Raw genomic sequence first — 23,609 nt, 5'->3', positions numbered from 1 at the left:
TGTCAGCTTGCGACAGTGCCTGCCCACTAAACTTTCACATCTTCATACCCTCCCCTCTGTGTTCTAATCCTGTGTGCCCCTGTGTACGTGATTTATAAAATAAAGTCTGCTATAAATCATTTCACAGCTCTTCTAAGCGATCACATGTCAGCGGGGGAATCTTGGCCCCGCCCGCTGCATCTATCAGATGGGGAAAGAAGAAAGACTCATGTGATCGCTAAAAAGAGCTCTGAAATGAAGTATAGCAGGTTTTTTCTTTTTTATAAATCACTCACACAGGGGCACACAGTATTAGAACACAGAGAGGATGGTATGAAGATTTGAAAGGCTTAACAACCACTTTAAAGGTAAAAATCCTTATGTAAGGCCCCCAACTTATACTTATCTGAGCCTGATCTCGATACAGTGATGTGTATGAGAGCAGTGGCTCTATAGGCGTGCGCAGCCTATTGCGTTAGGATGTGCACACCAAAGCTCAAAGTCATGGCAAACGGTGGGTGAGGCCAAATTGTGGTTACTGTGGGAGGGACTTAAAGTGGTTGTAAACCACGTCTGACTACTTCTACCTATAGGTAAGCCTAGAATAAGGCTTACCTATAGGTAGTGGAAATATCTCCTAAATGTGCACCATTTAGGAGATATTTCACTTGTAGTCCACCAAAAATCCCAACGGCGCATGCGCGGGGAAGAAACGAAACTGAATGCCGTTTCTTCCCCAGCCTGTGCCGTGAATTGCGGCTCTCGTGCGCATGCGCGGAAATGACGTCACCCGGATCCGGCTAATCGCAGCGCCGGAGTCCGCAGTCAGGAAGGAAGAAGACACAGAAGATGGACGCTTCCTGCAGTGGGGACATCGCTGGATTCGCTTGCAGGTAAGTGTCACATAATGGGCTAATATGTGATGCATACTAGCCCATTATGACTTACATTTGCAGGCTGTTCAGATAGCAAAAGAGGAAGTAAAACCCATCAGGGTTTACTTCCTCTTTAAAGGGGCATGGTTTAATAAAACAAAAGCCTTCATGTACCCAATCAAATAGGCTTTTGGTCTTCCCTTTACCCAGGAGGGCGCTTTTACACTGATGCAATTTTTCTGCACCATGGGTGCAGTGTACCCTTGCTTTTCATGTTGGTTAGCTGCACTTTACAGTAGACTTCTATCATGTCCCGTGGTTTTGGTCCACGGGTACCACACCACATTAGTCTGAAAGCCAAGTTGACCATTTATTACTACTGACCTCCAAACTCTGTTACTACTGTCCCTGGAAATCTGTCTCACTTATTATTGACCTCTAAACTCTGCCTCCCCCCCCCCCCCCCCATTCATGCGTCCAGCCCCCTGATCTACATACAGGTTGCCGAACTATGAATTCCAATGGGAGGGGGGATGTTTTTTAGAAGCATGTGATTAGAGCCAGAGGCTCTAATAGGCTTCCAAAAAGGGGTGGGCTTGGGGCGGTGGCGGGCTATCGCCGCCGTTTGTCTCCCGTGGCAGGAGGGGTAATGTTAGTTTGTGATGTAATTTTAAGCACCAGCCACCACTGGTACTGACCCCTAAACTCTGCAAAAAATTACGGTATAATGCTTCCCTTTCATGAAATTAATAAACATGTTACACGTACCTAACAATTGGTTGTGAGTGTCACCGGCGCAAAAGAAAATAAATAAATAAATGTGAACTGTGATCTGCTGCAGTACTGTGTGCCCTTAGTGGGGGTCAATAGTGCTCTAAGAAGAAAAATGTTACTGCGCTGATCTAATTATCCAGAGGTATTTAATCTCTGGGAATATGGACATAAGTGAAATATCAGGGCCACAATGTACCCAATCTTAAGTGTGAATAACCTGAATACAAACAATAAAAAATATAAGAAATATATGAGTCATACAAATGTGACACAGTGATTTCAAACTTAAATCATATATCTAGATCAGTGTGTCAGCATACAATCCATATGCCACAGTGCTTCTATGAGAAAAATGGCTGTTGCTGCTACTGACCAACCAAATCGTGAAAACAATACGAAAGATATTACAAAAAAAATATATTATATATATATGTGTGTGTAAAAACCCAATATGCAGTATGCCAACTGCACCGTGAGTTGTCCAATAACCAATATTGGAACAAAATAAAATAAATATCAATAAAAGTGAAATAATTATCAAACAACCATACAAATGTGCAATGTGCTGGCTGCACTTAAAAATAGTCCAAATGACAGGCAATCTTGCTCTTATACAATAGGTTCCAGCAAACACAAGGTTAAATGTTGGTAATGCTGTGTACAGGAAAGTGCCGCTATCTCTTCCACCCGACAAAGATGTGCCACCATCACCAATGGTTAAAATCAACACTCACCAGACCCCAGATATTATTAGGCTCCAAAGTGGTGTCTTTTCTTTGTCGGTCAGTGGGTGTTGCCTCCTTTTCCCTTTTACAAGGTGTCATCAATTCCTCAAAAACAAGGGGCTCATCATGGTGTAGTATATTAAAATATGTATTTATTTAAAAAAGGTAAAAAAATATAACACTTACAATATAAAGTGCCTCTGACCGGCACTGAGTGTCTTTGGCAGTGTCAACCGTTAAAAGCCGCTGACCAGCATTTAAGTGGCGTCCTAAGAGGTGTGCTTGCCCCGCTGTGCTCCGCATGTATTGCTACAAGGGGTCCGTGCGCGCTGGTGTGCTGCACCCTCAATGTGTGTGTCCAAACAGCCTCTACGCGTTTCGCTAGTTGCGTCGTCAGGAGAGCTGTGGACACTACTGTTTAGGCTGTATTTATACCCCTGTGGATTCCCTGAAATGCTGCAAGGTAGTCACAGGAAACAGGAAGTCTTCCGGCCACCATCTTAGCTGGTGGTGCAGGAAGTTCCTGTTCCACCATTTTGGTTCCTGGATACCTGGCTGTTTGCCAGTCCTGGCCATTCACAGGAAACAGGAAGTATTCCGGCCGCCATCTTAGCTGATGGTGCCGGAAGTTCCTGTTCCACCATTTTGGTTCCTGGATACCTGGCTGTTTGCCAGTCCTGGCCATTCACAGGAAACAGGAAGTCTTCCGGCCGCCATCTTAGCTGATGGTGCCGGAAGTTCCTGTTCCTACATTTTGGTTACTGGATACCTGGCTATTTGCCAGTCCTGGCTGTTGTTACTGGGTGTCAGCAATAAAAATATAAATATAAATATGCCCAGCAGCCAGGGTGGCTGTATGTGTGGGGCGCTATGTGCGCTGCTACCTCCGTTCGTTTGTGCACCTCCCCCCACCCCCGTGTGCGGGCGCTTGTCGCCCTGTGTGTTATTCCCTGTATTATCGCCGCAACCGGAAGTGCTTGTGCGGCCACCTTGCCTCCGTTACCGGAAGTGTCCGTTCCGCCATTTTGGTTACTGGCATCCTGTGTTAGTCTATGCCTATTTTAGGTAATGGCTAATTCCCCACACAGGATGTAATATTGGTTATTTTAGCTACTGGCAATAGTCCCTGTGTAGCAGTCACCGTCTCTGGTTGACGCTGCCAGGGACACTTTACAAAAAACAACATTTTATCACCTATATTACTGTAAGTGGTCAAAAACTATGTTTACTAAAAGTTTTATTTACTAAAAATTAATCAAACACCATGAGGCCATAAAAAGCAGGAAACAAATACAGTTTTCATTTTTCTGCTGCTATATTTTAACTTTTCTATATAAACCCTTCTCAGTGTATATCATTACTGATATTTTAACCCTATATAATTAATACACATACTCGTTGGTTTCTGATACTTGATGGTAGGTGATCCATCATCAAGTGATCTAGTGCTGTTTCTTAAATGCTGTTTCTTAAAGGGGAACTGCTCTAATTGCATACATACTAGAAATATTGATGTTATCAACTTATTAATGGAATGCTTAGGGGGAATGAAGTGCGGAATACTTAAAACATCAAAAATCTTCCAAAAAACAATTTATATCTAATTCCACATTCATTCCCTTAGGCTTTAATGTGTCTAATCTAAAAATCCACTCAGTTTCATTCCTCGATACTTCCCTTCTTAAATTTATGTTCCTCCAATTCTGTTCAATTTTATCTATGGCATAAAACTTCATTTTACTGGGGTCTCTGTTATGTTTATTTCTGAAGTGTAATGACACACTATGATGTATATACCCTTTTTTGATATTTCTAATGTGTTCTCCCATTCGCACCGAGAGTTTCCTTGTGGTTCTGCCCACGTATTGCAGCCCACACTCGCACTCTATTACGTACGTTACGTGTGTGCTGCTGCACGTGATCAGTTTACCCACTTTAAATTGTTCATTATTGGCGTGAGATTGAAACTGGTCAACCTTTCTTGATCCTTTTGTGGTGCGACAAGGTTTGCATCTTCCGCACCTATAAAAACCCTTCTGGTCAAGGAAGGATATCATCTTTTTGGGTGGGTCCGGTACATTTTTAACCAAGGAATCTCGTATTCTCTTTGCTCTTCTGTACACAAATTTTGGTCTAGCTGGTAAAATTGTACTGAGTTGTGGGTCTCCCAAAATAATGGGCCAGTGTTTTCTAATGATGTCTTCAAACACTCTGTAGTCTGCATTGAAACCCGTTATGAAGGTGACATCATTCTTTTTAGGGGGTGCAATTACTCTCTTTTTTAGCATATCATCCCGGTTCAGAGATCCAACCTCCAATCTAGTTTGCTCCAACCTTCCTCTATCATAACCTTTGTTAGCAAACCTATCAATTAAGATGTTTGTCTGTGTCTGATAGTCGGCCATAGAGTTACAATTTCGTTTTATTCTGATGAACTGGCCTTTGGGTATAGCCCGCTTCCACTGCGGATGGTGGCAGCTTCCGAATGGTATATAACCGTTACGGTCGGTTTCTTTAAAGTGTGTTTTCGTGTGCAGTTCACCTTCGACCTTGAATATTTCCAGGTCTAAGAACTGGGTCACATCAGGTTGTACGTTTACCGTGAATTTAATTTCATAGTGGTTGGCGTTGATATGCTCTATGAAATTACTTAATTGCTCGCGATTCCCTTTCCAAACGATTAGGATATCGTCGATGAATCTTTTATATATTTGTATGTGTGGCCAGCATTTTCCGAATATTTCCTCGTTCTCCCACTTATTCAGGAAAATGTTGGCGACACTTGGGGCGTACTTATTCCCCATGCCAACCCCCTTTATTTGGCTATAGTACTTATGGTTGTGCCAGAAGAAATTGTTCTTCATGGCCATCCGCAGACCTTCAAGTATAAACCTTCTTTGTTTTAATTTGAGTTCCGAGTGTTTTTTTAGAGCCCATGCCACTGCTGCCAGTGCATCTGCTTGTTTTATATTCGTATACAGAGACTCCACATCTATGGTTATTAATAGTGTGGAGTTATCTACAGGTACCTGTTTCAGTGCGTTTATGACGTCTTTGCTATCTTTAATAAATGATTCACCTTTCGCTGCCAATGGCTGTAGGAATACATCTAAGTACTCTCCCAGTCTTGAATGAACGGAGTTTATGCCGCTTATTATTGGGCGGCCGGGAGGTTTCGATTTATTTTTATGTACTTTTGGTACCTGATAGATCACTGGTATTCTGGGGGCCTTAGGTAGTATGTATCTTCCCTCTTTTTTGTTCAAAATGTGATCCGCGATCCCTTTGTTTAGAAAATCTCTCAGTTTATTTTTTAGTTCTTTATTGGGGTTCTTTTTTAATAGTTGATAAGTGGTGATGTCATCAACTAACCTGTTTAGTTCACTCGCATAATCTTGTTTGGTCAGGATGACCAGCCCCCCCCCCTTATCTGCCGGCCTCACCACTATGTTTTTACGTTTTTCTAGTTTTCTTATCCCTTGCCATATTCTATCTTGTTTGATGTTTTTCTTTGGTTTGATATTTTTTATTTCCTTTTCCACCATCTTTTTAAATACTTCTATATGGTGGTTGGAACTGATTTTGGGATTAAAAGTGGATTTGTTTTTTAGTTGACTGTGTGCGTATTCAGGGGTACTTGCCTTATGGGCATTCTCCCCTTTCCCCTCGAAGAATTTTTTTAGGTTTAATTTTCTTATAAATTTTTGCAAATCTATAAAAGTTTCAAAACTGTTAAAGGCCCTGCTTGGCGCAAACTTAATGCCCTTGTCTAATACCAGTAGTTCCTCCTGGGAGAATTCAATGTTAGTTAGGTTGAAGATCCCTTCACCTAACCCACCCTTTTTCTTTTTGCTTCCCCCTCTGCACCCTCTCCTTCTTGGGGGTTGTGATTCCACCCCCCTCTGCCAGTCTGAAAAACCGGCATAGGTGGTCTGAAAGACTCCCCCCAGTCCCTCCATTCCCCCTGCCATTGGGGTGGCCCATAGTTTTGGCCATAGTATCCTCTCCCTCTACCCTCTACCCCTTTGGCCTCCCCTCCAGGGCCTGGAGTATTGGCCATAATAAGGGGGGTGGGAGTGTTGTTGGGGTGGTGGTGGTGGAGGTGGTCCCACTTTATATTGTAAGTGTTATATTTTTTTACCTTTTTTAAATAAATACATATTTTAATATACTACACCATGATGAGCCCCTTGTTTTTGAGGAATTGATGACACCTTGTAAAAGGGAAAAGGAGGCAACACCCACTGACCGACAAAGAAAAGACACCACTTTGGAGCCTAATAATATCTGGGGTCTGGTGAGTGTTGATTTTAACCATTGGTGATGGTGGCACATCTTTGTCGGGTGGAAGAGATAGCGGCACTTTCCTGTACACAGCATTACCAACATTGAACCTTGTGTTTGCTGGAACCTATTGTATAAGAGCAAGATTGCCTGTCATTTGGACTATTTTTAAGTGCAGCCAGCACATTGCACATTTGTATGGTTGTTTGATAATTATTTCACTTTTATTGATATTTATTTTATTTTGTTCCAATATCGGTTATTGGACAACTCACGGTGCAGTTGGCATACTGCATATTGGGTTTTTACACACACATATATATATAATATATTTTTTTTTTGTAATATCTTTCGTATTGTTTTCACGATTTGGTTGGTCAGTAGCAGCAACAGCCATTTTTCTCATAGAAGCACTGTGGCATATGGATTGTATGCTGACACACTGATCTAGATATATGATTTAAGTTTGAAATCACTGTGTCACATTTGTATGACTCATATATTTCTTATATTTTTTATTGTTTGTATTCAGGTTATTCACACTTAAGATTGGGTACATTGTGGCCCTGATATTTCACTTATGTCCATATTCCCAGAGATTAAATACCTCTGGATAATTAGATCAGCGCAGTAACATTTTTCTTCTATGTTACACGTACCTGCTCCGTGTAGTGGTTTTGCAAAGAGCAGCCTCGATCCTCCTCTTCTCAGGTCCCCCACCGGCACTCCTGGCTCCTCCCCCGCCAAGTGTCCACCATAGCAAGCCACTTCGTATGGGGGACCTGAGCCAGGCTGTTTGCTTCCAATCACACACAGCCTGGGTGGCCGCAACCCTGCCCCTGTCGCTCACAGGGTTTGACTGACGGCAGCAGAAGCCAATGGCTCCAAGCCTGTAATTCAGGGGAGAGGGGAGAAGAGCTGCTGCAGACATGCACAGTGTTGGACCGATATAGGGCTCAGGTGACAATTTGGAGGGGGCTGCAGGGGGAGCTGCACGTAAAGGTTTTTCACCTTAAAGTGTTTGTAAGGGCCCAAGTTTTTTTACATTCATGCATGGCCAGTGGCGGCTGGTGCTCAAAATATTTGGGGGGGCGCAAACGAAAAAAAAAATTGCAGCCTCACTGTGCCTATCAAATGCAGCCACTGTGCCATCAATTGTCACCACTGTGCCATGCCATCAAACGCAGTCACTGTGCCATCAATTGTCACCACTGTGCCATGCCATCAAACGCAGCCGCTGTGCCATCAATTGTCACCACTGTGCCATGCCATCAAACGCAGCCACTGTGCCATCAATTGTCACCACTGTGCCGTGCCATCAAACGCAGCCACTGTGCCAATTGTCACCACTGTGCCCATTGTTGCCACTGTGCATGTCACTGTGCTGTGCCATTTAATTGTTGCCACGGTGCCCATTGTTGTCACAGTGCTGTGCCCTTTAATTGTTGCCACTGTGCTGTGCCCTTTAATTGTTGCCACTGTACCCATTGTTGTCACTGTGCTGTGCCCTTTAATTGTTGCCACTGTGCCCATTGTTGTCACTGTGCTGTGCCCTTTAATTGATGCCACTGTGCCCTTTGTTGCCTCTGTGCCCATTGTCGCCGCTGGGGTATAGTGGTGAAGGGGTAACTAGAGGGTATAGTGGTGAGCAGCATTGAAGGGGTTATTAGTGGGTATAGTGGTGAGCGGCATTGAAGGGGTTACTAGAGGGTATAGTGGTGAGCAGCATTGAAGGGGTTATTAGTGGGTATAGTGGTGAGCAGCATTGAAGGGGTTATTAGAGGGTACAGTGGTGAGCGGCATTGAAGGGGTTACTAGAGGGTATAGTGGTAAGCGGCATTGAAGGGGTTATTAGAGGGTATAGTAGTGAGCGGCATTGAAGGGGTTACTAGAGGTTATAGTGGAATCCCTGTAAAATGCACTTACCTTTCTGCTTCTATGTCCTCCCTCGATGTCTTCTCCCGCCTTGGTGACGCTTCAGCCAATCAGGTTCCTGATAACCAGAATCCGGGAACCTGATTGGTTGAAACGGACGTCAGTCTTATCCAAGGAACGCAGCCCCCTTACGTTCCGAGGATAGACCTTCCGGGGAGACTAGGGCTGTACTCGAAAAGCCTATCAGAGCCGCTGGCTCTGATAGGCACTTTCGCTCAGCCAACCAGCTGCCGTTATTCAGGTAACCGGCGCCCTATGTCCAGTTATCTGAATAGACCAGCGGCAGCTGGCAACCAACAATAACATACATTTGTGCAATACAATGCATGAATGTATGTTATTTGCAAGAGGGGGTGGCGGTGCCCTCTATAGACAGCCGTCATCACTGCAGTTAAAATGTAAAAATTACATTTTAAGGCAAATAAAAATTCTTAAAGGCCCCGTGTTTTTTTTTTGTGACTACAGGAGCGTCCCTATGGATGGGCCGCCACTGTGCATGGCAAAAACACTTTCTGTGTGCAGCAGCCCCTCTAATACTTACCTGAGCCCCTCTCAATCCAACGATGTTCACGAGAGCTTTGCCTCTCTGGGGACTCGCACTCCTGATTGGCTTTTGTCAATCACAGCCAGTGTGCCAAACAGGAGACTGAGGGGGTGGGGCCGAGCCACGGCTCCATGTGTGAATGGACACACAGAGCTCAGGGTCGGGAGTGCGCCTGCTCTGTGCCCCCAAGCTGCTTGCTGAAAAACACTTGATGTGCGTAGACGATTCTAAAAGTTCCTAAACGCTAGATGCGTTTAATGCTTGAGTGTCCATTCATTCCAATGGCCGGAATAAATAAATATTCTGGACAATGAAATCCTTAAACGCTCCTAGACAAGCATGCAATAAATGGGGCTTGAGCCGCCGTTCACATTGGAGCGACTTGTCATGCGATTAGTGCCCACAATGCACTCTTCTAGTCGGTGCAATGCCGACTTTGCGGTGCCACACCAATTTGGCGATTTCGGGCATCTAGAGGAGAAAGTCAGATGTTCTGTGTGCATGACGCCTCAAAATGCTACGGTGTAAATGAACCCTTCAGTGTCTCCATTGAAGCACAGGTGGACATTTCTCTCTTTTCTTGTAAACCTTTTTTGCAGCAATAAAGTAAAACATTTGGCTTTGAAAAAAAAAAAAAAACAGGCAGCAGCTATTTTTAAGCAGGCCAAGCTGGATGCAGACCAGACACCGTTGTCACCGTTGTCACCCTGCTCACAGCTGAGGGAGCTGAGCTTACATAATGAAAACGTGTCACGACTAAGCTCATCCAGCAGAGGGCGCGCAACGCGAAAGCAGAGGTCTGAGAGACGTAGCCTGTTACCATGGCCACGAGAGCTTCCCAGATGACGCCTTCCAGAATCACGTAATCGGAAGCGGAAGTGAAAGTGCCCGTCTCGGCCATATTGGAAGCGGGGGAGGAAACAGGACATCGAGGAGGAGAAAAGGGAAGACGGGGTTAGGTGATCCTGGCAGAGAGGTGAGGGGGCAGTCGTGGTGTGTGGTAGTGGGGGAGGGGTGGTCAGTGATGGTGGGTAGAGTGGGGGAGGAGCTGGTTGGACCGGCCGCTGGGCTCATGTCTCCTCAGGCCCTGGAGGAGGAAGGGAGGGACTGTGGTGTTTGTGGGCACTGACATCCATTGCTGACTGTCTTCCTCCTTCCTGGGGCCCTGGAGGTACCACAACACCCAGCGTGGCCTGTCACCCTGTGCATGCTGGGACTTCTACTTCCACAGCTGTGTGGGGGGAAGCTCCTTTCCTACCCCCCCCCCCCATGTTATTGTTCTGGGCTGGTCCATATGTGGCCTAAATCTCCAATCTGAGCCCATTATCCCCAAATCCCTGAGCTATGGAGACCCCTCATCTCATCACCCCCCAAATGTCTGTGTGCCTTGTGATCACACTACATAATAGAGCTGCACCATTCTGGAGAAAAGGAGAATCACTATTTTATTTTTTGCTTAGAATAAAGATCACTCTTCTCGTGGTGTGACATCATCTTTCACATTATACAAAAATGTTTTTTTGGAGTTCCGACTTAAAAAAATAAAATAAAAATTCAGCAGCTACAAATACTGCAGCTGCTGACTTTTAATAATCGGACTCTTACCTGTCCCAGGGTCCAGCAATGCGGGGGAACGAAGCTCTGCTCCTCTCTGCGGCGCCGGGATCACGACTGTGGGCGCCCGGCTCTCGCTGCGCATGCGCAAGCCGCGGTGCGCACTGTGACTGGCCAGGCAATCATCTGGGACCTGTGACGTGTCCCAAAAGATTGCAGAGAGGGAGAGGTGAACTTGCGGTGCCCTGGGAGGAAGTGGGAGCTGAACCCCTCTAAAAAGAGGGTCCCCCCCCCCAAAAAAAGAAATTACATACCAAATGTGGCATGTCAGGGGGTCACCTTCCATTTAGGTGAAAAAAATGTGCTTGAAAGGCCACTGCGCAAATACCACGTGACATAAAATATTACAAAAATCGCTATTTTATTCTCTAGGGCGGGGATATGCAATTAGCGGACCTCCAGCTGTTGCAGAACTACAAATCCCATGAGGCATAGCAAGGCTCTGACAGCCACAAGCATGACACCCAGAGGCAGAGGCATGAAGGGATTTGTAGTTTTGCAACAGCTGGAGGTCCGCTAATTGCTTATCCCTGCTCTAGGGTCTCTGCTAAAAAAAAATGATATATAATGTTTGAGGTTTTCTAAGTAACTTTCTAGCAAAAAAATACTGACTTTTAACAAGTTTTGTTAAAGATTTGTTTCATCTCTGTGTATCACCTGAGCCTGTTCACTACACTGGGTAGATGTCAGGGTTTACATCCACTTTAAACTGTATCTAAAGCCAACACTCTTCTCAACCCATCATTATACGTTTCCCAAAACCGCTACATTCAAGGCGTGCCTTGAATGATAACTGTCACAGTTGCTTGTACTCTCAACTATACTGTCAAATGAAGGGTGTCATAACTGATCCCATGTCAACTGCAGATCAAACAGATGCAGCTTCCTTGGCTGTTAAGACTAGGAGGGTTTTGTTTCAAATGGGAATTGATTGGTGAAAGGTTAGAAGTGAACCCCTGTCAGCTTTTTATACCTAAAGGCTCAAAAGTCTGGCAATTCGGTAGCTAATGTCTGACATTTGAGCCATGAGTGCCCCTTGTTGGCACCACTTGTGTCAACAAAAGGCAAGCCGAACAGTGATTAAGTGAGAGGAATGGTGCCCCATCATTGGTGCCAGTGACAGGAATGGAGCCTCGTCATTGGTGCCGGTGAGAGGAATGGTGCCCCCATCATTGGTGCCGGTGAGAGGAATGGTGCCCCGGTCATTGGTGCCGGTGAGAGGAATGGTGCCCCGGTCATTGGTGCCGGTGAGAGGAATGGTGCCCCGGTCATTGGTGCCGGTGAGAGGAATGGTGCCCCGGTCATTGGTGCCGGTGAGAGGAATGGTGCCCCGGTCATTGGTGCCGGTGAGAGGAATGGTGCCCCGGTCATTGGTGCCGGTGAGAGGAATGGTGCCCCCGTCATTGGTGCCGGTGAGAGGAATGGTGCCCCCGTCATTGGTGCCGGTGAGAGGAATGGTGCCCCGTCATTGGTGCCGGTGAGAGGAATGGTGCCTCGTCATTGGTGCCGGCGAGAGGAATGGTGCCCCCGTCATTGGTGCCGGCGAGAGGAATGGTGCCCCGTCATTGGTGCCGGCGAGAGGAATGGTGCCCCGTCATTGGTGCCGGCGAGAGGAATGGTGCCCCGTCATTGGTGCCGGCGAGAGGAATGGTGCCCCGTCATTGGTGCCGGCGAGAGGAATGGTGCCCCCGTCATTGGTACCGGCGAGAGGAATGGTGCCCCCGTCATTGGTGCCGGCGAGAGGAATGGTGCCCCCGTCAATGGTGCCGGCGAGAGGAATGGTGCCCCCGTCAATGGTGCCGGCGAGAGGAATGGTGCCCCCGTCAATGGTGCCGGCGAGAGGAATGGTGCCCCCGTCAATGGTGCCGGTGAGAGGAATGGTGCCCCCGTCATTGGTGCCGGTGAGAGGAATGGTGCCCCCGTCATTGGTGGCGGTGAGAGGAATGGTGCCCCCGTCATTGGTGGCGGTGAGAGGAATGGTGCCCCCGTCATTGGTGGCGGTGAGAGGAATGGTGCCCCCGTCATTGGTGGCGGTGAGAGGAATGGTGCCCCGTCATTGGTTCCGGTGAGAGGAATGGTGCCCCCGTCATTGGTGGCGGTGAGAGGAATGGTGCCCCCGTCATTGGTGGCGGTGAGAGGAATGGTGCCCCCGTCATTGGTGGCGGTGAGAGGAATGGTGCCCCCGTCATTGGTGGCGGTGAGAGGAATGGTGCCCCCGTCATTGGTGGCGGTGAGAGGAATGGTGCCCCCGTCATTGGTGGCGGTGAGAGGAATGGTGCCCCCCGTCATTGGTGCCGGTGAGGGGAATGGTTCCCCGTCATTGATGCCGGTGAGAGGAAGGGTGCCCCCGTCATTGGTGTCGCTGAGAGGAATGGTGCCCCCGTCATTGGTGTCGGTGAGAGGAATGGTGCCCTGTCATTGGTGCCGGTGAGAGGAATGGTGCCCCCGTCATTGGTGCCCCCGTCATTGGTGCCGGTGAGAGGAATGGTGCCCCCGTCATTGGTGCCGGTGAGAGGAATGGTGCCCCCGTCATTGGTGTCGCTGAGAGGAATGGTGCCCCCGTCATTGGTGTCGGTGAGAGGAATGGTGCCCTGTCATTGGTGCCGGTGAGAGGAATGGTGCCCCCGTCATTGGTGCCCCCGTCATTGGTGCCGGTGAGAGGAATGGTGCCCCCGTCATTGGTGCCGGTGAGAGGAATGGTGCCCCCGTCATTGGTGCCGGTGAGAGGAATGGTGCCCCGTCATTGGTGGCGGTGAGAGGAATGGTGCCCTGTCATTGGTATTAGTGGAGGGAATTGTGTCTTGTATCGGAGGGAAGAAAAGTACTCCAGGGGTTGGACAGAGGCGACTGAAGGGCCACAGTTTGGAGACCACTGGACCCAGACTATAGTCGCATGGCCACACAGGGTTGGTTTTAAATGCTGCCAGCACACACTGTGGGAACAGCATTCACTGTCAGATTTGTACAATTCAGTGGTCGGCATCAGCACTGTTCACATGTAATCTTATCTGAGCAGTTTTATGCCGGTAGAGCTTTCAACGGACCCTGTTGGATGCTGACAGGGAGTTTTGAGGATTGGTGTTTGTGGGATTTTGGCTGCAGCTAATTGCCCAGTTTGTATGTGGCCATAGCACAGAGTCTTCCTGCGCCAAAAGGCGACTTTTAGCCACCTCTGAATGTGGCAAAATATCATCCCCTAGGCTGTTGGTGTGTTTAGCCTAAATCCCAGGACCCCAGAGCTGCAATGCAAGAGTGCTAACCACTTGGCCACCTTTCTAGCCATGCATATACTTTTATTTTTTTATTTATTTTTTTAACCATCTCACACGTGTGATCCTGCCCATTGGTGACACTCACAGCAATAGATTGAAATTTTTATTATGCTAAAATTTATATGGCAAGATTTTTACGTTTCATGTGAGTCTTAGGCCCAATGCACACAAGACGCTGCTAAACACGTGTCCAGAGGCATTTGGACAGCTTTTTCAACTGCCCCCTGAACACATTCAATGTTATCCTATGTGTCCATGCACACAGTCACGTTTTTCGGCAGTTGCGTTTATGCTCGTTTTTTTCAGAAGCCAAAAAATGGGTTCAGACGCAAAAGTTTTCACGTTTCAGACGCAAAACGCGGCACCTGCGTTTGCGTTTATAAGCGTTTTTAAAGGTACCCTTTTTTTACAGCAGAAAATAAGGAAATATTTAAAAAGCTTAAAAAAATAGAGCTGGTGACTGTTAGTTACCGGCTCTCTGCTCGGCCCCTCCTGCGCTCATTTGCACATTGGGCTGTGGAGGGGCGGGAGCTTTGGCAGGGAAGTTGCATGGTGCGTTTGCACGCCCGAAATGCATTGTGTGTTTAGATGCTAGCTCCCTGTGTCTGTAAAAAGCAGCTCATTTTGGCTGCGGGTGGTTGCAGGAACAGTTGCAAATACCCCCAACCACCCGCACGAGCATGAACCAAGTCTTTAGACTTTAGGATCATTTAGTCTGTTATTTATTTAAATTGTATTAATTTCCTGGCTTTTAGGAGCCTTGCACACAGGCGTACAGTAAACTGCATTGAGATCCATAATTGTATGCTAAGGGCCGTTTGGCGGTCATGGCATTTAGCTGTGTAAACCAAAACCTAGAAGATTTGTGTTTTCAATGCGATTTTTGACCGTGCTTTATACTGTAAGTGTATACACATTTATACTAACATTTACATGTGAATAGCGTAAACGACCCCTGTGGGGCGCCGCTGCATGTATTCAGGACCAACATGTAAACATCAGCAATGTGCAGGCACAGAATGAACTTGGCCTTACGTCATCCTGTGTCGCCACCGCTGGTTTCACACTATCGATGTTCACATCTCCCAATGAAGAGGTCAGCATGAGGACTTGGCTGTCCCTGCTACAAAAATGAAAATAAAACATTGTTGCATTCAGTGGACACAGAGTGCAATAAATACCTGACAGGGAATCTATACCTCCCCACTCTGTCCAAAACGAACAGGTTTTGTCTGGAGTTGGGCTGGTTCACACACACAGAGTCCAGTGCGTATTTTTTTTTAATCAAAAACGCATAGTTCACACCAGTGCTTGTAGTTCCAGAAAAACACGCTGCGTTTTTTTTTTTGTACTGGAACGCTGTAAAACGTTTCAAACCCATACTGGAACACCCGTGTCCTTAAGGTCAGTTCACACCATAGAAGCGCAGTCCAGATGTGTTCCAGATTCTTTTCTGTCTGCACGGTTTTTGATGCGTTCCAGTGTGTTTTTGAGGCGTTTTACAACGTTCCAGTGCAGGAAAAATGCAGCATGTTCTACTTTTTTTTTTTTTACTAGAACGCACTGGAATTGCAAGCACTGATGTGAACTATGCAATTGAAAACCATATAGCCTACTTTCCATGTGTTTGTGATGCAGAAAAAAAAAAATGCACTGGACTGCATGTGGTGTGAAATGGCCCTTAAAGCGGAGTTCCACCCAAAAATGGAACCTCCGCTTTTTAGGAACCCCCCCCCCTCTGGTGTCACATTTTGGCACCTTTCAGGGGGGAGGGGGTGCAGATACCTGTGCAAGACAGGTATTTGCACCCACTTCTGGGAATCGACTCCCGAGGGAGTCACACCACTTCCGCCCCTCCCCCCCCTGTCGTCTGGGAAACACACTGGTCCCAGGAGAGAGATGCGCAGTAGGGAACCGGCAGTGAAGATCGCAACGCTTCACTTCCTGATTCTCTCACCGAGGATGGCGGCGGTAGCAGCCGAGAGACGTGCGATTGCTCAGCCTCGGCTGACAACATTTCGCGGGTGCGCTGGATGGGGAAGTGTACATTTTTTAAAATTCAGCAGCTGCAGTATTTGTAGGTGCTGGCTTTTAACCACTTGCCGCCCGCCAATCTGTGCCAATCAGTGCCACCATATCAGTGCCCGTAATTGAAAGAGAAAACTTACTTATTTACAAAAAAATGTACAGAAAAAAATTAAAACGTATTTTTTTTTCAAAATTTTCAGTCTTTTTTTAGTTGTTGCGCAAAAAAAAAAATCACAGAGGTGATCAAATACACCAAAAGAAAGCTCTATTTGTGGGGAAAAAAAGGACGCCAATTTTGTTTGGGTACAGTGTAGCATGGCCGCGCAATTCCCATTCAAAGTGCGACAGTGCTGAAAGCTGAAAATTGGCTTGGGCGGGAAGGTGCGTAAGTGCCCTGTATGGAAGTGGTTAAAAGAAAAAAAATATTTGGGTGGATGTCCGCTTTAAGATTAAGAAGAAAAGAGGGGGAAAATGCACTAAACTGCACCAAAAACGCACTGGAACACTTCAAAAACAAGGATGCAGAAAAGCATCTGGAACGCATCCGCACTGCATTTCTATGGTGTGAACTACCGTAAATAAGGACATGTGTTACAGCGCATTTTTGATGCGTTTTACAGCATTCCAGTGCAGGAAATATGCAACATGTTGTTTTACTTTTTTTTCCCTGTAAGCACTGGTGTAAACTATGTAATTGAAAACCATATAAACCTACTTTTTGTGCATTTTTGATGCATTAAAAAAACGCACCGGACTGCAGTGCATATGGTGTGTGAACTGGTCCTCGGTGTGCAGGCAGCTGCCAGTTTTCCCTGCAGTTGGGTGAGGGGACGGTGTGATGCATGTTTTTTCCCATCTAAATATATATATATATATATTGCATTGCGGCAAAGTACGCCGCAAGGACGTATTGGTTTTGACGTGAACGTAAATTACGTCCAGCCCTATTCACGGACGACTTACGCAAACGACGTAAAATTTTCAAATTTCGACGCGGGAACAACAGCCATACTTAAAATTACTAGTCCAGCTATTTGCTGGAATAACTTTACGCCTGAAAATGCCTTACATAAACGGCGTATCTTTACTGCGACGGGCGGAAGTACGTTCGTGAATCGGCGTATCTAGTCATTTACATATTCTACGCCGAACGCAATGGAAGCGCCACCTAGCGGCCAGCCTAAATATTGCACCCTAAGATAGGACGGCGCAAGCCGTCGTATCTTAGATAGGTTTAAGTGTATCTCAGTTTGAGAATACACTTAAATTTAGGACGGCGCAGATTCTGAGTTAGGTCGGCGTATCTACTGATACGCCGGCCTAACTCTTTATGAATCTAGCTATTAGTCCGTAGGGTTCCATATTGAGTTGGCCCACCCTTTGCAGCTATAACACCTTCAACTCTTCTGGGAAAGCTGTCCACAAGGTTTAGGAGTGTGTCTATGGGAATGTTTCACCATTCTTCCAGAAGCGCATTTGTGAGGTCAGGCATTGATGTTGGATGAGAAGGCCTGGCTCGCAGTCTCCACTCTAATTCATCCCAAAGGTGTTTTCTATCGGGTTGAGGTCAGGACTCTGTGCAGGCCAGTCAAGTTCCAACACCCCAAACTCGGTCATCCATGTCTTTATCCACTTCCATACCAGGTACTTACGCAGCTTCCCGCCCAAGCCAATTTTCAGCTTTCAGCACTGTCGCACTTTGAATGACAATTGCGCGGTCATGCTACACTGGACCCAAACAAAATTGGCGTCCTTTTTTCCCCACAAATAGAGCTTTCTTTTGGTGGTATTCGATCACCTCTGCGATTTTTTTTTTTTTTTTTGCGCAACAACTAAAAAAAGGCTGAAAATTTGGAAAAAAAAATTACGTTTTTATTTTTTTCTGTTAATTTTTTTGTAAATAAGTTTTCTCTTTCAATTACGGGCACTGATATGGCGGCACTGATGGACATCGATGAGGTAGTACTGACGGGCACAGATGAGGTGGCACTGATTGGCGGCGCTGGTATGCGGCACTGATGGGCACACAGGCGGCACTGATGGGCACACAGGCGGCACTGATGGGCACACAGGCGGCACTGATGGGCACTCATGGGCGGCACTGATGGATACTTATGGGTGGCACAGATGGGCACTGATAGGTGGGCACTGGGCATGGATGGGCACTGTGGGATGGCACTGATGGACACTGGGGTGGCGCTGATGGACACTGGGGTGGCAGCACTGATTTTTGCCAGGTTGCCAGTCAGTGCCCATTTGTTGGCACTGACTGGCATCATTTTTCTTTTAATGCTTTTTTTTTTTTTTTTTTGCAGGCTTTTTTTTTTTTTTTTTTTTGCCCACCCTGGTGCTCCAGGGTGGGCATCCCTGGTGATCCAGTGTGGCGATCCGAGGGGGGGCTGCGCTGATAAACAATCAGCGCGAACCCCCCCTGTCAGGAGAGCCGCCGATCGGCTCTCCTCTACTCGCGTCTGTCAGACGCGAGTGAGGAAGAGCCATCAACGGCTCTTCCTGTTTACATCGTGATCAGCCGTGGTTGGACACGGCTGATCACGTGGTAAAGAGTCTCCGCCGGAGGCTCTTTACCGAGATCGGAGATGCAGGGTGTCAGACTGACACCCCGCATCACCGATCGCCGCGATGCGCGCCCCCACGGGCGCGCGCGGCATGAAATCCTGCAGGACGTTCTAGAACGTCCTGTCAGGATTTCATAACCACTTCCCGGACGTAAATCGGCTATAGGCCGGGCGGGAAGTGGTTATGGAAGTTTGTGTGTGTGTAAAAGTATGTGCCTTCCTGTCTGTTACTGAGTTGCCATTTTGGCTTTTTTAATATCAAAAAATAGTTTTTTTAATCTGCTACACTTGGACCCGGTTCACACTGGGGCGACTCGTCAGGCGGCTCAGCCGCCTGTTTGTCGCGTCCCATTCAAAGCAATGGAACCGTTCTAATAGGAGCGACGCAAGTCGCTCCGACTTAGAAAAAGGTTCCTGTACAACTTCGGGGGCAGCTCGGGGCGATCTGCATTGACTTCTATACAGAAGTCGTTTTGCAAATCGCCCCTGAAGTCGTGCCGCTGCAGTGTGAACCGACTCTTAGTCTGGCGCCCACTTCTGTCTCATTTTTGTTTTTGTTATTCGTCTTGGAAAGACATTTTAAAGGAAATCCTGTAGTGAAACAAATAGGGGGATAAGCTGTGCCCCCCCTCCCCCCTGAAAATGCTGGTTGCCTGACTGTCTGGCTTGTATCCTTTTTTTTTTTAGCACCGGCTCAAACTAAGCATTGTGTTTCAGAAAATATGAAAGCCATTAAGTTTTATGGAAAAAGTTGTTGATGGCAGTTTCTGTTTCCCTCACTTGTTTGTTCTTAAAAATGTAGAAATGCAATAGAGAATTAGTATAAGGAAGTATGTAGTTTATACTTTATTCCACTAACATCATGCAAAGAAATCTGACCACATTGTTGTGTTTTTCAGAGGTGGTGAATGACTGTACATGGAAGTCTTGGGATTTGCCTGACTTCTGATCCAGTTTCACAACAGTATGTGATGTTTTATTTTGTTTACTTTTTAGTTTTTCTCATTTTTCTTTCTGTTTGCTCCTTTTACTGCACTTTTATCCTGCTTTTCACACTCTTGTGAGATTTGAATTTAGTATTTGTGATTTGTATCAAAATATCAGCAGAATACAAAATATATCACAAGAAATAGTAATAATGTTAAATTATACATGGCTTGTTTTTTTGAAAACGGGGGTATATGCCACATTTTAAAAAATGGAAACGTGATAGCTGGGATCAGATTCGTATGGCTAGGACCACAAAAAAAAAAAAAAAAGCGAACAGCCATTTTTTTTCCTTTTTAAAATGGAACTCCAAAAGAGAAATGATGTAAAATATTTAACTTCTGGTGTTCTGTCGAAGTGCCCCCCCATCGAATAATGCCCGGGATGAACGGCGGCATGCGCCATACGTCCACAGGGCAGCCATCACAAATTTTGGGGCCCCTTACAGGTGTAATGCCTGTACCTCCCCCTGATGGCGGCCCTGTACGTCCATAACGCAACCACTGACTTGCCGATCAGCTGGGGCTGATGTAACCATGGTTCATGCGCACATCGTAAGTGGTATCTCTCGATGGGAGATAGCAATTCAAAGGCACAATTTAAACCTATACAAACAGCTGGTTGTCAGATTGTGCATTGCTGCTGCTGGAGGGCGGCTAACAGCGAGGCACAATGTGAGAACTACAGTCTCCCCCCACTGTTTGTATAGGTTTCAATTGTGCAGTGAAATGGTATCTCCCATCAAGATATACCTCCTACGATGTGCGTTTGCGCCCTGGAACGTCACACCAGCTGATCGGCAACTCGGCTGGAGTGCGGCTCCGTCCTTACGCATGCGGGGGCACTGTTTCGATGGGGGGCACTTCTTGACAGAACACCGGCGCTGTGACTGGAATTGCATTGTTCACTCTCCCCTCAGCCATTTTCAAAGAGGCATGTATTCTTTTCACAAAATACAAGGCAATCTGCTCATGGACAAAGGGAGAGAAGGGCCTGGTAAACGACAGGATGGCTCAACATTATTCTCTGGACACGAGGTAGTTAAAGGGGTTGTAAAAGTTTGTTTTATTTTCTAAATGGGTTCCTTTTAAGCTAGTGTTGGTTCACTTACCTTTTCCTTCGATTTCCCTTTTTTTTCTTTGTCTGAATTTCTCACTTCCTGTTTCTCCTCAGTAAGCTTTCCACCATCATCCGAGCGGTGGTTAGTCAGCCAGAACAGCTTACTGAGGAGGAACAGGAAGTGAGAATTTCAGACAAAGGAAAAAAACATTTAGAAGATAATTCGAAGGAAAAGGTTAGTTAACCAACAATGCACTGTATTAAAGAGGAAGTAAACCCTCTTAAAAAAAAAAAAACACCCTGCAAGGCAAAGGCATAATGAGCTAGTATGCATAGCATATTAGCTCATTATGAAGTACTTATCTGAGATCGAAGCCCCCGCAGCGGTGCTCGGTCACCTCCTCCGTTGGCGCCATCTCTCCACGAGCCATTGCTGTGACTGGCCGGAGCCGCAATGACGTGCCGCCACTAACTGCATGAACGCCGTTAATAAAAGCACACTCCGTGCACCTGCGCGCCGTTGTCTACAGACATCGGTGTCTTTCTTTTGCAAATGTCTCTTAAACCGTGTAGGTTTAGGAGGTATTTGTTGCACCTACAGGTAAGCCTTAATCTAGACTTACCTGTAGGTTAAAATGGTTGTAATGGGTTTACAACCACTTTAAAGGAACCCATTTAGAAAATAAAAACCGAACCTTTACAACCCCTTTAATAAAAAAGAATAAACACTATTTGCGAGAATGGATGAGGGGAGAGTGAACATGATCCTTCACTATATTATAGCCATGACTCTAAGGCTAAGTTCACACTGGCATTAAAAGCAGGTGTTTGAGAGGCATTGCATTGCCCCTCAAATGCCTATGCAAATGATACAATATGCAGCACACAGTGCTATTCACACGATCAAAATATGAAGCATTAGCATTGCGTCCCTTCAGAATTGAGGCCTCATGTTGAGTCAGAAGGCGTTTGAAGCCTTTCAATGCTTCTCATTCAAGTCTATGGTAACACTTTGCAAACGCCGTGGCAGGCAGTTCCGGGGTGTTTAAGTTTAGTTTATTAACTGTAAAGGACTATGCGTTTGTGGAGCGGTTTTTATCGTGCTTTAACGCTCATCAAAAGCTACCCATAGGGCATTTGTTAAGCGCTAGAAACGTGTGAACAAGCCCTAAGCACTGACTAATATCTGGCATGAATGAAACTGTCATTTGTACAGTATCCAGCAGCACTGCGAGTATAGGACACTAAACATTAGTGGTAACCTGACCACAAAATAAAACTGCAAAAAAAAAGAAAATGCAATTATGGTACAAAGATGTTCAAGTATACGTTTAACTTTTTATTTTATTTTATTTATTTTTTAACAGATGAGCAGCAACAGTAATAAAAGAGCACCAACAACTGCAACACAACGGTTAAAGCAAGACTACCTGCGCATCAAAAAAGACCCAGTGCCTTATATCTGCGCTGAACCCCTCCCTTCAAATATTTTGGAATGGTGAGTTTTTCAAGATAAATTGCTCTTCCAGCCTAGTTTGGCTGTTTTGCTCCCGGGTAAAGGTATGTCCCTAATCCAAACTACAAATAAAGGCATAAAATGTATGCAGCACAATAGTACTTTTTTTTCCCATGTAGGTATAGCTATTGTGCACCAGGCCACCCTCCTTCCACTTTGCTGCTAGTAGTCTGGTATTGTGAGAACCTCATAACTTACTAGACTTTTATTATTGGGTGTATGTTCCTACCCCTGACCATTGATCCTGAGCAGTGATGGCGAACCTTGGCACCCCAGATGTTTTGGAACTACGTTTCCCATGATGCTCATGCACTCTGCAGTGTAGTTGAGCATCATGGGAAATGTAGTTCAAGAACATCTGGGGTGCCAAGGTTCGCCATCATTGGTTTAGGGTGGCTCATCATGCTGGATGCATCATTTCCTGGCATATTTCATTGTCAATATCCTGTGACTACCTTTCAGCGCTTTTGGCTATTGTCTGCTCTCTGCTGGATCCTTTGTGCTCTCCTTTGCCTGGTTGCTATTCTGCTGACTGCTTTGTGCCTTTTTATTGGCAGAAGGCTGGAGACATGTACTGGCCACAAAAACTTTTTCAAGGTACTGCTTATGATGTCAGGAAACCAGGCACCTCTAGCATCCCTTGCCAAAAAAAAAAAAGTTACTAGGTGCTGTCGGCAGACAGTTTTATATGAAATGCATCTATTTATTATGTGTCATTATATCACATTTTGTATATGTGCCTCATAGAAATGCTTACATTAGCGTTTTTCCTTTACTAAATGTTCATAGAAATCTACGGTTGTCCTTTATTCATATATTTCTCTGCATAGCTGCATAAGCAGGGACTAGTTAGGAAAGCATTTTTTCTTGTAATATCCAAAATCTGCTATGAAGCTATGACTAAGACTGAAACGCGTAAGGGGAGCTATCACTATGGATTGAAACATATGTGGCAATAAAGGTTTATATATGTATAGATTCTGTCAGGCACCAACTATTTTGAGTGACTTTGGGCAAACAGGAGCCTGAGTCAGCGCATTGCCATCAGCCTAAATAAAACTGCAGGGAATTCTTTCCAATAACATGAATGTGTAGCTAATTGCCCTTGTATACTTAAAGTATAAGGGCATGTTACCCACTTCTTATTTCACCTTTTCTGGCCAGCAACGACATGTATCCTAGAATGTCTTTTATGGATGACTAATGTATTGGCCTTCTAAAATTTTATATGACAAGAGGAGGTTGGTGGGACTTTAAATGAAGCATGTGGAAGTGCTTCCATCCCGGTGGGGCTTTAAATGAAGCAGTTCAGGTGGGGAGTAAAAATGAAAATAATCAAGTTTACTGTATATATAAAATATTGATTTACTAAATGTATGAAAGGTGACATGTGCCAGTGCACACGGTACAACCTACATGGACATATACATATAACAATAGA

The 23,609-nt window shown here is 45.8% G+C and overlaps 1 protein-coding gene across 3 annotated transcripts in view; it reads left to right on the top strand.

Moving 5' to 3' along the window:
- Window positions 1-23,609, top strand: part of UBE2J2 (ubiquitin conjugating enzyme E2 J2) — a 51,326-nt gene that overhangs the window by 2,394 nt on the left and 25,323 nt on the right. The window contains exons 1-3 of one of the 3 annotated variants that reach the window (XM_040325839.1): window positions 9,983-10,092; window positions 19,506-19,570; window positions 22,020-22,150. In XM_040325839.1, coding sequence (XP_040181773.1) covers window positions 22,020-22,150 — 131 coding nt within the window. In that variant the 5' untranslated portion in view covers window positions 9,983-10,092; window positions 19,506-19,570. Of the gene's footprint in view, window positions 1-9,981; window positions 10,093-19,505; window positions 19,571-22,019; window positions 22,151-23,609 lie in introns of those variants that run through there. The other 2 variants (XM_040325840.1, XM_040325841.1) reach the window with 2 other exon arrangements.

The sequence above is a fragment of the Rana temporaria genome, chromosome 10 (genome assembly GCF_905171775.1).
Source record: "Rana temporaria chromosome 10, aRanTem1.1, whole genome shotgun sequence".
NCBI classification, from domain to species: Eukaryota; Metazoa; Chordata; class Amphibia; order Anura; family Ranidae; genus Rana; species Rana temporaria.
The sequence above is the reverse complement of the archived record's forward strand: the minus strand, read 5'-3'. Positions and strand labels throughout refer to the sequence as shown.